Source organism: Eupeodes corollae, chromosome 3 (genome assembly GCF_945859685.1).
Source record: "Eupeodes corollae chromosome 3, idEupCoro1.1, whole genome shotgun sequence".
NCBI lineage: Eukaryota > Metazoa > Arthropoda > Insecta > Diptera > Syrphidae > Eupeodes > Eupeodes corollae.
The window spans coordinates 80,184,430-80,199,735 of NC_079149.1; the positions used below are offsets into that span (position 1 = coordinate 80,184,430).

A 15,306-nucleotide genomic window follows, 5' to 3' on the forward strand; every position below is an offset into this window, starting at 1 on the left:
CACTGTTTGAACGTTTCTTTTGAATTTCTATAAAGTACAAACATTATACGCCATACGGCTTAAGCAAATAAATAAAAGTGAAACATTTACCTTACGAAAAAAATAAAAAAGATGACAAGTGATAAGAAGAAACTTATCCCAAACATTTTTCCAAAAAAATCTCACAAACTTATCTTTAAAATAAACAAACTAAACTAGTTCGCGAATCCCTTATCTGCTGCAAGATCGGCTGAAAATTGGTAATCAACTGATCTTCGTTATTAGTTAGCTGAGATGTATTTGTAAAATTTTCTATGGATGGTTTTTTTTGTAGATATCTACAAAAAAAGCTCTAACTACCTTAAGAAGCCCAAAAGTATATAACAAACTAATAATTTTCAAGAAATTTTAGGAACTAGCTAAGTTACAATATTTTCGTTTATTTATTTTTTTTTTAAGAACCCCTTGATAGACTTTCGTGTTTTTTGTAGATATCTACAAAAAAGGCTCTAGATACTTTAAGAAGCCCAAAAGTATAAAACAAACTAATTATTTTCAAAAAAGTTCAGGAATTACGTTTATTTTTATATATATATTTTTAAACTCATACAATATTTTCGTTCATCTGTTTCCTTTTTTTAGGAATTTTGTTTCAATGGGATACAAAACCCATTGATAGATCCTCGTTATAATTTAGCTGAGAAGTATTTGGAAAATTTTCTATGGATGTTTTTTTTTTTAGATATCTATCTAGATACTTTAAGAAGCCCAAAAGTGTAAAACAAACTAATAATTTTTAAGAAAGTTCAGGAATTGTTTTTTTTTTTATATGTATTTTTAAACTTATCGATATTTTCGTTTATTTTTCAATGGTTTACCAAACCCATTGATAGTAAAAGTACCAAATATTTTATTAAGGTAAATTGAATTTGAAATGTTTACATTCAGTATTTAATAAAATCAACTGATTTACATTCTATCAATTATTTTTTTAAATAATTATTTTTAAGATTTTGTATAAATAAATGAATCGGGTAGAAAAAGAAAAATATTCTGCAATTTGGAGAAATTGAACTGAAAATACAAAAGAGGGTAGATATTTCTATAGTGAATTTAATGAGGCTATAGACGAATACATTCTGATAAAACCTATCCTTTAACTGAGCAAACAGAATTTCACTGAGTGGAAAAAAAGAAAACATTCAAGGAAGATTTTTATTAAGTCAATGTTTGAAATTTTCTGTTTAAATCTTCAAATTATTACGGATAATATTTTTAGAATCAAACTTTTTAGTAATAAAGCCAGTTGTCTGTAAGTAAGATCGGATCTGTACGCCAGATTATTTCTACTGCGAAAAAGCGTTATTTTTTTTTTATGTGGGTTCACTTACTTAAGTTTTAGTTTTATTGCCTCATTAAAATAATATATAAATCTGACTGACATACTTTGTATTAACACGTTCGTTGCCATGTGACCCGCCGGCGGTCACAATTTTTAACTCCTGAGAAGCCATGTGACCCGCCGTCGGCCACAAGCTGTACATTTTTAAATATTTATTTCTGAAGTGGCCTGTTAAAGAAACACTTACTTTTCAATGTTGGCACCCAGATAAAGGTCTAAATTATATAACAAAGAATCCCAGGTTAATCCGTCCAATAATAGTTCACTATATTGACAAAACATTTGTATGAAAGTTTATGTAAGTATTGTTCACTTTATTGACATAAAAAAATTCAAAAATTAGATAATACGAAAAATAGATATAATTTTTTTACTTTTGATGCTTATTGAAACACTCCAAACATAGAGAAGGTCACCTTTTTTACTGCAGCTTCTCGACCCTCATTTTTACTCATCGCATCATAACAATCTCTGCACCTTTTTCTAATTTTTCTGTTTCTTGAGTCCTTATTTTCAGTTTCTTTCATTTGATGTTTGACATTAGATGTTTGTGCATGATGTTCAGAAGTGAGTTCACATAATGCCTTGCAAACATCCTCTCTAAATTCAAAAATTGTGCACTTTTTGTTGTTTTTTTGTAAAGAACCATTTGGTCTGAAATATCGATTCCTTGCTCAGCATGGTTGTAGTTTACGATCATACGTAACTTTTTTATTTCCTGACCATCTCTATTTCTTTTTCCTGTCCCTACTTCCTCCAAGCCATGTTTAGTGGATAGCATGAGAACGTCCGTTTATCTTTCCACTTAGCAACTACAATGCCCGAGTCTTCCATGCCTTTTACTTCATGTTTTTTTAGCTTAGCATTAGCAACCTCTTTTGGATTTCCTGTCCTATTACTCCGAAGGGTACCAAAAACATGAGTTTGATGATCAAGGGGATGTTTGGCTAGAGACACTGATGTGTAAAAGTTATCGTTTGCAATAGTTCTTCCTTGATCTAAATATTTTTCGGCCAGTTCTAAGACAATTTGCGTCGAGTGTGAGGTTGTTGGGGTTGGTCTACCTCTTTGGATGTTGCTTTCTGTTTTTCCTGCATATATTGAGCTGGTGTAGGTGTAACCGTATGGATCACAAAGCTTGTAAACTTTCACACCATATTTGTGTGATTTTCCGGGGTTATACTGGCGAAATTGGAGTCTACCACGCCATGGAATCATAGATTCGTCAACAGCCAAGATTTCGTTCGGAGTTCGCGCGTTTACAAAGTTACTTTCCAGAAGCTCAAGGAGTGTACTCACCTTTCCTAATCGGTTACCTCTAAAAGCCGAGTTGTCTGCAAAGTGGATGAACTTTAGAATCAGCTGAAATCTGTTGCGTGACATCACTTTGGGCACGAAAGAGTTCTTGAAAAAGTTGCCAGTGTTCCAATAGTGAGCAATCGAGGGATATTTTACAATTGCCATATACATTACAAGTCCCAAAAATTGTTTGATCTCCGGTATGTTCGTACCTTCCCACCGCTTTGACGAGAATTACGTGTTATAGTGTTATTTTGCAAGAATTTGTTGGCATTTTTATTGGTCTCGATAACGAGAAAGTGAAAAATGTCTTCAGTAAAAATAAGATTATATACATCAATTGGCCGCATTGCTGATGTCACTGGCGAAATATCAGTTGTTCTTGCTGTGTTTTGTTCAAAAACAAAAGCTTTTAGAGACTGGCAAGTAACTGTTGTCTTAGATGATCCAGGTATTTGTTCAGGAGGCTCAATTTCCTCGTTTTCTTCTCCAGATGATTCAGTAGAATCTGGGAGATCCGAATCACTACTATTTCCATCAGAAGGTATGTACTCATCGGAATCAGAAGCTCCGATGTCCAATTCATCGTCATCGGAATCTTCACCACGATTACGATTTCCGTAAAATATATTACTACTTATAGGAAAATTATTAGCTGCCATCTGGAAACGTTTATTTGAACTGATTTCTGTAAACGATAAAGCGAGATGTTCAACAGATAATAGATATTTAAATTCTGTAACGGTGAAATTATAAAGCACTGTCCAGTCACGAGGTCCATTTAAGATTTGTCGGTTTTTTTCTAAATCCAATGACTGACGGTGTACCATCATCCATTTTAAAGAAATATGCTGCGTATTTAGCACACCTGTTATGTGTTCTTTTCAACACGTCGCGTCCTCAAGTAACTCGCTGTTTCCTTTTATATATATGTTGTAATAACCAGAATGGTTTTGTTAAAAAGGCGTTCAACGGTTACTAATCTCTTTCACTTTAGGTCATTTTGTTTCGATGTTTTTGAAAAACTTGAACAAGTAGATTTTATATTTACTGATTTCAGCAAGGCTTTTGACAAATTGTGTGTTTAACGACTGTTTCATAAACTGCATATCCTCATATTTGCAAGATAGACGTTATAGTGTTAAATTTAGTAATCAGTGTTTAAGGTCATTTGTTGTGAATTCTGGTGTCCCCCAGGGTAGTCACCTTGTTCCTATTCTATTTTGTTTTATTTATAAATGACTTGGTTTCGATCATACAAAATTCGTCTGTCTGCTATGACATTAAAATAAATAAATTGGGTGGCGCAAAAGTCCCTTTGATAACTAGGACCTAGTGACTGACAACTCTTAACCATTCCTGTGTGCCAATACTGTTGTCAGAGAGGGATAGAAGGGACCAACAGTTTTGAGCCGAATCCGAACGGCAAATTTGAGAAAGCACTTTTCATGACAAGAATTACTCTTGGAGAATTTGTCAATTCCTCGCAAGAGGCAGTACCCGTGAAAAAAACTTTAGGTGGCATAGGCAGGGATTGAACCCAAGACCTCTCGCATGACAGTCCAACGCACTTACCATCATTCCACGGGTACTACGGCTGATGACATTAAAATTAAAACAAAAATTAACTCTACATCGGATTGTCTTCTCTTGCAAGAAGACTAAATATTATTCAGGGAATGGTGCAATAATAATCGTCTTGTTTTAAATGTTGACAAATGTAAACACGCAAAAAAGTTCCAATCGTTTTTAGGGGCCAGTTATAGCTATCAGTAAAATGCATCAGTAAAATTTGAAACAGGAGGAATTTGAAATGTTTTACTGATGAGCGATCATAGCAATCAGTAAATTTACGTCATTAAATTAAATGTCACTTTGAAGTTTCTATTTGAAGAGTTCGTTTTGTTATTCATTTGTTTGTTATCGTTTGTGCTTCTGTGAAATTAAGTTGATCTTATCATGGGTTGTGCAAAAAATAAACAAAATTTATTGATTGCAACAGCTTTGTGTATAATAAATAAAAGATCTTCTCAAAAAATACGAAGCTTTCAAGTACACCCGCTTTTCCATGCTCGGAAGATACATGGCGAATATTTTTCACTTATTGAGAGACTCGAGTTGTCCTTCCCATTTTCAAGATGAATTTTCAGCGCAGTTGGTGGATCAGGATGCAAGAAATGCCGAACCAGCATCGATGGCTGTTAATATCAGAAACGCATTTTCTGACTGGCTTGTGACGGAGGGAAACCTTGATTACCAGTGGGAGAGAATTTAAAGCAAAATTATTTAAGTTTTTTATTCAAAATTTTATTTAATAAATAAATATGAAAATATTCTTCCTTAAAACTTAATCTAATTTCCATTTCCCAGCAACTTAGAGCTACTTTTAACTTAACATAAATCCATACAAAAAAAACAAAACATCACTTCAGTAAAAAAAAAAACAGTAAATAACAAACGTAAATCATACAAAAAAAAAAACAAAACATTACTTCAATATAAAAAATATCACATTCATTCAGAAAAAAAAAAAAGAAATTCAAACTTATGTTTGAGCACCAGCCAAGTGCTCGGCCATTTCTTCGCCCAAAATGGAAAGTATCCTCGATTGGAACCGAACAATTCTTTGCGGACTAAAATCCGATACCTGGAGTGCGACGTTCTCCATGAACAGCTCCATCGGGCTCCTCACCTCCTTGTTTTCTATTGCTTTGAGCACTCTGTCCAGAGGCTCTTCAATATGCCTTTTTTGTGCTTTGTTCTTTCGAATATGCGGCTCAGTACCCACGTCAATGACTTCCAAATTCGATGAATTGTGTTGTTTTTGGCTATAATTACCACAATCACTAAAAGTAAAAAAAATTATTATCTCCCCTATTTTATCAGATTCCGATTATACTTACTCGTCTGGAATCCTCACATAGGGTATTCAAAATTTAAGTGATTCAAAATGAATCCATCGTACCGGAGTTGTAGCTCCAGAGCCACTCGGCACACTATTTTCGGCACGAAAATAAGACCGAAAAGAGTTTCGGAGCGTGGTCCATTTACTTTGGCACTCTTCGACTGAAAATAACAAATTTTATTGTCAACAATTCAGGTTTAATCATTCCATAACTATAAACTTACCAGGCCTTCCCAAGACAAGGGATATATCCCCCCAAGCATTTATTCGTGCCATTTTGTCTGAATACTTTTGGTCGTCTTTGGCATAAAGACACATATGGTTTTTCACTTCAAGTATTAATTTGGTTTCAAACTCTTTTTTTGAAGTCATTTTTGTTATTTTTTTAATTTGTTTTGCTAGGAAAATGTTGTTTACTGTCGATCATAACATCGAGCTTCGCGCCTCAGACAATTTTTTTGCTGTTGCTTTCATCAGTAAAATTTTTAATGATGTGATCGGAACAGCAAAAAATTGAAACACGAACAATAAAACGAAATGGAATTTCTTTTGACTTTTGGCAGTCAGCTGTTCAGTAAAATGAAATTTCATCATTAAAAAAATTAAAATGGATTTATAAATTAAATGAAACTTTAAATGCATTGTTTCTTTTTGAAAAAAATACTTCAATATAGGATTCATCTTATTGCATCAATCTTTTGTTAGAAATAAATCTATAACACGCTCAAAAACTAAAAACAAAAATTTTACTGATGGATTTTACTGATAGCTATAACCGGCCCCTTAGTTACATGTTTGGTTCTTGTCCTTTAAGTAGAGTTTATGTGTTTTTTGACTTGGGTGTTGTCTTAGTTCCTAAACTAACATTTAGTGAACATATTAACTTCATAGTTAAAAAAGCAAATAGAGTTCTGGGTTATTAAGAGATTCGGCTGTGATTTCCGTGATCCATATATTTTTCAATAACTTTTTGTTTCACCTTGCTACGCCGTACACGTCACAAGGCTCGAAGCCATTCAGAAAAGATTTTTGCGTTTTTGTCTACGATCCCTTCCGTGGTTTCATGATATTCAAACATTACCGCCTTATTTTAAAAGACTTTCTCTCACAAATCTTCCTTATTTGACAAATCATAGGATGTATTTGCAGTTTTGATTTATTGTTGGAATAATAAACGGGCAAATTTCATCACCATCAGTTCCTGGTAGTTTATACTTTAGTTTTAGTCGTTCAAGTACAAGACTTCAGAAACCATTGGATACTAATTTTAGCAGATCAAACTATGGTGTACATAGCCAGTTAAATCAATTAATTGCAATCTATAAATTTTACTCTTGTATTTATTCACCAAATGATAATATAAAAATTATAAATTGCAAATTAAAATTTTCCAACAGTCTAGTTTAAGTTTTTAAATTTTAAGTATATATTAAGAATTGTTTACGTTAGTATTTAACGAATTATAAATAAATCTAAATCTAAAATCAAAATAATGAACTAGAAATTCTTTAAAACGGGACGGACAGCTATAAAATAAAACACATCTTCTCTTTCATCAAGGATACATAAATAAAATAGATAACTTAGGACAGTGTTATATAAGATAAAGGTTTATTGGTTCTCATTTTAATCGGTAGATTATGCTTATTAATTCTGTAATGTTCTTCCAAAAAATAAGTTTTTTCGTTTAAGTAGTGATTCAATTTGCTGTATTACAGTCTGTATTCCGAATTCTGAGCTTCCTCCATGAAGTTTTAGTACATTCTGCACGTTTTCTTCAGCAATTCTTCCAGTTTGGGTTTCAGGATTAAACGTGCTTTACAGCTGTAACGAAATAGTTAACTCCAAATTCCGATGTAAGTTTCTTCCATTTTTCAATTCCTAGTTCCATATTCGTACCAAAATGACACTCATCCAGAACGATCACTGAAGCTATTATGATGGGCTGCAAATTCTCCATTACTATATCTTTCCTTTCTTCCTTTAAGGACTCGTCTGGCTTGTCCAAAGGACTGAGGATCTTCTTGATGTTGCCATATCGCTGTCCAAGGGGCGTGACACACTGTTGTGGTTTTATTTACTTGAACAACGATTCCCACTTTGTGGAATGTTTTGGCGCAAATTTTCCTAGCCCGTTACGACATAGCCTCTTCGTTCTTGGGATCGTCACGCCAGTAGCAGGGCTTTTATTCTCGACTTTCTTTGTTGTCACGCAGCTCTCCCAAAGTCCAAAAATTGCGATCACTTAAAAATGAACAATTACCTAACTTCAAGGGACCGAGCGTGACGCAAAAGAACCAGTTTTGATGGCTTCAATCGGCGCTTGAAACATACTTGTTTTATAGTTTAGTTTTAAGTAGAATAGGCATGGTGGCACAAAAAATATAAGAACCAAAAAAATTAAAAACAAACAAAATTAGATAGTTAGATTTGCTGCTGCGGTTGTTCTAGTTTTAAGTAGTTTATAAGTAGAATAGGTAGATTAAGTTAGTTTTATGTTTTATATTAAGGACCTTATTTTTTTGTTTCTTTTTAAATTTGTATTTAAGATAGTTTTAATAATAAAAATTAATTTTAAAAAAAGTGCGCACAACTGTCATGACATAGGTCTTAGGTCTTATACGGCTTCTTGCGAAGAATCGGCAATCAATTCCAAGAGTAATTATTGACATGAAGAGCGCTTTCTTAAGTTGGCCATTCAGGTATGGCATAAACACTGTAGGTCCCCTCTATCACTGAAATGAATCACATACAGGAATGGTCGAGATTTGAAAGTCGCTAGACCCTTAATCTCTACGGAATGTTGAACCACCCAAATAATTTTATTTTATGATGATAGTCACATTGATAGCAAATAGCTGTCACAACAAAAATGGGCAGGTTCAGACGACATAAGGGACTTGAAAGTTAGGCAAGTTTCTAGTATCTGATTGGCCAGCTGCCAAAAAACGACCTTCCAATTAAGGAAACTTTAATTTTGACTGGTCAGTTAGTCAAGAAAAATCTCCCTAACTATCAAGTCAAGTCTACTTCTATCAAAATGACAGTTTATAATGTTTTCTCATTCAACTGAAAACTGAACTTTATTACTCTATGATTTATTTATTTTCTGCACAACTTTATTTGATGCTTTTTGTAAAGAGGTTCCTTGTCAATTTGGAAAAGAAATAACTAATATTGCTTGACAATACAAAATACAAATCGTTGCCTGAAGAGTGTTTTTAAGATAGTAATTTGTTGGTACTTTTTGTACTATGAACTTAAAGTAGAGAACTGCGAAGTAAAGTTCTGAATTTAAAATTCATGACGCTTGAAAAACTAACTAGTGGCCTTGGTCAAAATTAACGTTCAAAGAATGAAGTTGACTGTAAATCAAGTCCCTTATGTTACTCGACATTCGAACTAAAAATAAAAGCAGGAATATTATCAAAAGGTACATAACTAATTTGTTAATTTTATTTAGATATGTTATAAAAACCAATTCTATAATAAAAAATCTTACACAGACAGAAAGCTTGATAGTAGTTAATTTGACTATATTAAAATATGACAAATATGACGAGGTTTAATCAAGTTTTCGATATACATACATATCACCTGACTTCGAAATAAAACGCATGCATAGTACTATTCTTTTATAGTCATAACATTGATACCTGTTATGCCGTTATTTGGAAGACGGTTTTTCACGCCGCCGAACAATTAGCGGATGCCCTAGACTGCTATAAAGCAGATATCAGCCGGGCAAAAAGAGGATGAAAAAGTGTGCTATTTACTAGAGTGACTGCTACTGAGAAAATCAACAACGCTTATTTGGACTCGGATTTGGCATTGGAGCCAGACTTAGACAACAAATCTTGAAAAAAAACTGTCTCACTTTACTTTTAATTTAGGTGGCGCTTCAGTCCTGTGTGAACTAGGGCCTCATCCAACAAACTTCTCCATCTAGCTCGGTCCCCCACCTAGATGTCTCCAGTTTCGCGGTCCAAGTTGGGTGAGGTCACTTTCCACTTGTGCTCGCCACCTTATTCGCATTCTTTCTTTGCTGCGCTGTAATGTGGATTCGAAGACTTTCCGGCCGGAGAATTGGTTACCATACGCTCTACGTGACCCAGCTATCTAAGTCTTTGGACTTTTACCCTCGTCGTTCCATCCTCTATTCCACTCCCCTTCGATGCATACATGGCCGTAGATCACACGAAAAACTTTTCTCTCGAAACGGTGCTTGCATCCGCTTTTGTCATAGTCCATGCTTTTGCACAGTATAGCAGGACGAGGAAGATGGGGCTCTTATATAGTGAAACTATGGTCCCTCGTGCGAGGGCTTTGTTACCCAATTGATTTCTTAGCCCAAAGAAACAGTGGTTAGTAAGAGTTATTCTTCGTTCGATCTCTACGCTGGTGTTGTTTTCTGCGTTTATAGCTAAGCCTATCTAGACGAAGTCCTTGACTACCTTAAAGATACGTCTGTCGATGGTGACGTTTTGACAGACACAGGGAGATGCTGGGAGAAGATCCAATATCGAACGGCTTCACTCGCAAGAGATTGACAAATAATTCTCTGACCGAGTCACTAATAACTGCCAAAAACACAATGTATTGAGAACCAGATGCAAGATTGCCAAGATGCAATGCAACCAAACAACATGCACGCAAAGCGGCGCAGCATCATCTTCTGGACGAGAGTTGCTCACGAGCTCTAATCGTCTGTTTGGGCAGGATGACCATAAAGGCTGGAAACAATTTTACCGAACCTTTCGATGTTGAAAAGTCGTTAACATAACATAGTCCTTAAAAGTAAGTTTAATAAAGTTCTTAAAAACTTTGGTACACTTCCCTTTCACATTTTTAAAAATAGAGGAGACATACTGTTGGTGTCATGTTTATTGCTATCAAGAGATGAAAACTCTTTCAAAATATAACTTTTTGAAATGGACGCGATTTATTTATCTTCTTTTAAATAAGTTCATAATTAGGAAAGAATGATCTAGTATTGTATTTAGTTATTTATTAGGTTATAATTTGCTTTTTTTCTTTTATTTTTATTTTTGAATTATTTCTCTTTATCTACACTATCATGAAGAAAATTTGTAGTAAGGTTTTCAATGTTTTTGCAATAATGAGGTTGTGATCAGTAATGTTCCATAAAAAGCAGCATGGTCCTAAAATGTTTGCCTTGATTCAATGCAGTTAAATTTTAGTAAAACCCAGCCAAAACTAATCTAATGTGCATTTTACTTGTTTTCTCTAAAAATATTGTATTATTTAGCTGGATACAACTTTTATAGCCATTATCTAGCAGTGGAGAAAGTTTAACTCTAGAAATCGGTTATCACTAAATATTTAACAGATGAAGAAATCCATACAGGCGTTGCCCTTTAACCTGAAACAAATTGGGAATGCTTTATTTTATTGTTTTCAATTATTTTTTAAGACTTACATAGGCAGATGAAATTAGATCTCCATTCTTTTCCTAACTCCAAATCCGGATTGGCGCGAGGTATACAAATTCAACCACACATTTGTCTTAACATAGCTCCAGCTCTTTGTTCTATAATTTTAAATGTATGTAGTATCATTTGAAATGTATTGATCTTGAATTAATTTTTAATATTTATTAACTTTTTTCCATCATACTTAATCTTTCCATTTATAATTCTTAATTGAAATGCATTTTCTTCGGCGGTAAGTAAAACGAGCTTAATGCAAAAAAATTGTTCTCTTTCGTTTAAAAAACTGCTAATAGGGCCCATACACTACACATGCCTGCATGCGCATACAGTGCTTGCGCATGCAAACTGCCAGTGTATGGTGTGAACTGTGTGTTTGTGCAAGCGGCATGAGCAATATCAAAAAATTTTGATATTTTCTTGCTTGTGCATGCAAGCATGAGTGGTGTGTGTGCTACATTTGCTCAGTCAAGGGCTAAAGCAATCAAAATTGCCGCAGCAGCGGAGTCGGAGCTTGACATTTTTTAAAGTTTTCTGTTCAGCGGTGAACACAAAACTGAATTTTGTACAGTTTGCATGCGTAGTGTATGGGGAAAGAGTGTTTGCGCATTTTTGTGCTTGCGCATGCAAGCATGTGTAGTGTATGGGGCCTATAAGTATCAATTGTATTAATTTAGCCTTTAGACAACAAGACAGAAATATTTATATTTGTGATATTTTGTCTTAAATGTATTTAGCCTGTTACCAATTTCTGACTTAAGTCTTTTTTGCCTAACATCAAACATTTAACCTCAAGGCAGTCGTAGCTTATATGATAGTATTAGGTCTTTTTTCATTACAAGGTGTTTACGTTGAAATTAAATAAGTTTAAATCATATTTTTTCGTTTGGTTCCACATCCGAAGAAGAGGGATGACTTGCACTTGCAGATAGGAGATCATTTTTAAAACTGAAAAAGTGCGTGGGAATAGAACGAAGCACTGGGGCAAACCAGCATTTCGGACTTCAAAAGAAAATACAGTGGATACGTTTATGTGTAGGCCATTTGGGAGAGCTGCACACAAAACTATTTCAAATATCCTTAAATTTTGAATTTAAGCACTGTCTGAAGATTGAAGGGCCTTTAAATTGTCTTTGACTGAAATTAGTGGTTTTGTTTATAATTATTGATTTTTGTTTGAAGGCATCGTGAAGAAAACAATAAAAATGACTTTAAGTTTTTCAAATTTATGAGGTTTAAATGCCGAGAGAAAAAAGAAATAATTGAGGTAGATTACTTTTCTATCCGAAATATATGTATGGCATAATTGAAACAGAAAACAAGGCAGAAAAGCCTTTAGGAAGTCATTTATTATTTATTTGCACAATGCCAGATAAAAGTTAAGAAATGTACGGGATTAAGCCGTTTAATTGTATATAAAAAAAAAGAAAATAAAGATAATTGTTACTTACTTTGCTTTGACGTAGATACTTTGTTTTTGTTTAATATTTTCCATTTTTTCATAATGAATGTTTCTTCTTTTTTTCGTTGCTGTTGTTTTTGACTGTTTTTTTTTATTAGCTGGGCGGAATCGGCTAAGGTGATAGTTGACTATTATCCTCTTCTATTCTTATAGTCAAATTTGGTCATCACCTTGTTTTCTATATGTGTAAACTCAATTCAATTCGATTGAACGAATTCAGACTACAATCGTCACAATTGCTATGGTGAAATTTAAAAATGGTTCATATAAAATATCTAAATAAAAGTATTTAATTGGCTGTTAATAATATTCTTAACTTTCTTAAGTTTTTCTAGTGTCGTAAGCTTTGCCGGTCACATGAATGTGTTTTTTTTACCTAAAAAAGGTAACCGACAAAATGTTCCATTCATTTTTTGTAAGCCCTATTTAGACCCTAACGACATATTTGTAGGAAAATGACTGTTGAGAATGACTGTTAAGTAGTAGTAGTAAATTGTATATTTAGTGTAAGATCGTTTGTATTTTTTTAATAAGTTAATTATAGGGCGCAAGAGGAAAAATGCAAGCTTTGAAAAAAGAAACCTTGTTATTTTTCACCATAATAATGTTGAAATATACAAACAAAATTGTTGATATTTTAGACATGAAGCCACTGTTGGTAATGTTGTGTGGAGGTATAAAAGGGAAGGATCGAACCAAAGAAGCAGATGGGTCAACCAAAGAAATGCTCGTTTAAGTGCACTCACAATTGTGCAAGAAGTAATACTGGATTGCAAAAAGAAAATGTCTGCATCAACGGTACCTACGCCGAACCATAAAGACAATGGTTGTGTTGCCTGAAAAAAAGCCATTTATCAATATGCACAACATGCAAATTCGGATCAAATTTGCGAGGTAACACAAAAATAAGGATGTAACTTGGTGGGATGATGTAATATTTGCTGACGAGAGTAAGTAAAACATCTTTGGATCGGATGGAAGGTTTATGGTGTGGCGCAAGCCAAATGAAATGGGGTCCATTTCGGCAAGAGGCATGGGAAATTTAGTATTCATCGACGGTATATTGAAAAAGGAATACTATTTGAGGATCCTAAAAGAAAATTTGAGGCAAAGAGCTGAGAAAATGGGCATTTTAATACCAGGACAACGACCCGAAGCACAAGCCATATATTGTAAGGAAATGGCTTCTGTATAACTCTCCAATCGAGAATTTGTGGGATAAATTGGACGGTCGAGTTCGCGAGAACCCTGTCTCTTCAATAAGTGCAATAAAACAACGGCTTCAAGAAGAATGAAGCAAAATAGACATTGAATACATTCAAACAATTATAAAAAATATGCCCAAGCGACTGGACGGAGTTTCCAATCAATGGTATCAAAAAAAATATTAAATAAATGGTAAGAAAGATTAATTAAAAAGTTAATATAAGTATGTAAAAAAAAAAAATATTAATGAAGTGTAATTTTTGAGTTGTCGTATTCTTTAATTATATAATTATAATTTAAAATGTATGTATATATATTGAAATTCTTAAATACAAAATATTTTAAAGAAAAAGTGGTTTTTAACTTTTTAAAGTCTAAAATGAAAAGTAAAGTGTTTTTATGGAAAGAAACAAAAAAAACGAATATTAATGCCACTCACTGTACATCAAATTCGATTGTTTTGAATCTCATTTATTAACAACCACCTTAGCCGATTCCACCCCTGACTCATTATTTTTGTATTAAATTTTATTGATATTCACAATTTTTATATTTGTTTAATATACATATTTGTGTATATTTATACAGAGGTATTTTTTCTGTTTGATACTATTTATAATCATCAGTTAATAATAATAAAAATAAGTTTTTTCTTTTTTGACTGTGACGTACGATATACAAAAAACAAAACATTACACCAAAAACACTCTGTTTGAAGATATCAATCTTCCACATCCATTTTGTTTTGCATTAAAACTATGTCCATAAACAGCTGATTATGGAGTTGATTCTATGGGTGCGTGTCACATCCCGAAAGCTGTTCCTTAATTATTACCCTGTTTAAAGCACTCCATACACAGTTCAACTTGTCTTTCAATTTAATGTCAATTTCATCAAATCAACTCGTGTGTGGGCTTGAATTTGATTTTTTTGAAGGTTGACGATTGAGTTGGAAGAAAATCAAAAGATTTTGAATTTGTTCAAGTTGATATGAATGTTTTCAACTTAGTTGAGGTGTGTGTAGGCAAGTCATTTGATTTACTGTCAAACCAAACGCATTCCATCTCTTTCTTAGCAAGAAATTAAATTAGATAAAAAAAAACAGAGACGTGAATAATCTCAATAGAATTATCTCTGTGGTCATATCTGATGTCTCGTCTCTCTAATTTCGGTGTGGTTTTGGTTTTGTATTTGTTCTTAAATGATGTTTTGACAGTTGAAGCAGAAGTCTTTCAACAACGTTTATGTAGTGTGTGTCGAAGCATCAATTTAGTTGACAACTAAATTGAATCGTGTATGGAGTGCATAAAAAGGTGACTGAGGAATCGAATCGAAATTGAATTGAGATTTCTATTCAGGTATATGTCAAACACGCAAATAGCAAAACGTCACACACCAACAACCCTATTCCAAGATTCAATTTTACAAAACAAATTTCGATTCACTTCGTTTTGTGAGATCGGATCGAGTAATCCTATTTCGATTCGATCGAAATATATGCTGCGCTAAATTCCAATTGCTACTCAATTCTCCTTATAAACCGGGCATATATCTTCTATATTTTAATAGTTGAAATCCATCTTGGAACTTTATTTTCACAAAA

At 33.4% G+C, this 15,306-nt stretch overlaps 1 protein-coding gene and 1 long non-coding RNA gene across 4 annotated transcripts; both read right to left on the reverse strand.

Moving 5' to 3' along the window:
- Nucleotides 1-2,128: 2,128 nt before the first annotated feature.
- Nucleotides 2,129-3,517, reverse strand: LOC129950637 (piggyBac transposable element-derived protein 4-like). The gene is made up of 3 exons (XM_056062565.1): nt 3,508-3,517; nt 3,016-3,368; nt 2,129-2,902 (listed from the first exon to the last, which is right to left on the reverse strand). Exons 1-3 carry the CDS (start codon nt 3,515-3,517, stop codon nt 2,129-2,131), a joined length of 1,137 nt encoding a protein of 378 aa, XP_055918540.1.
- A 7,059-nt stretch (nt 3,518-10,576) lies between these two features.
- On the reverse strand, nt 10,577-14,400 carry LOC129952517 (uncharacterized). Of its 3 annotated transcripts, none has more exons than XR_008782324.1 (4): nt 14,143-14,400; nt 12,487-12,736; nt 11,026-11,136; nt 10,577-10,968 (listed from the first exon to the last, which is right to left on the reverse strand). It is a non-coding gene; the product is annotated as an uncharacterized LOC129952517 (long non-coding RNA). The 3 variants fall into 3 exon arrangements; XR_008782326.1 differs by having other exon boundaries at nt 12,487-12,772; XR_008782325.1 differs by lacking the exon at nt 12,487-12,736.
- Between the last annotated feature and the right edge of the window lie 906 nt (nt 14,401-15,306).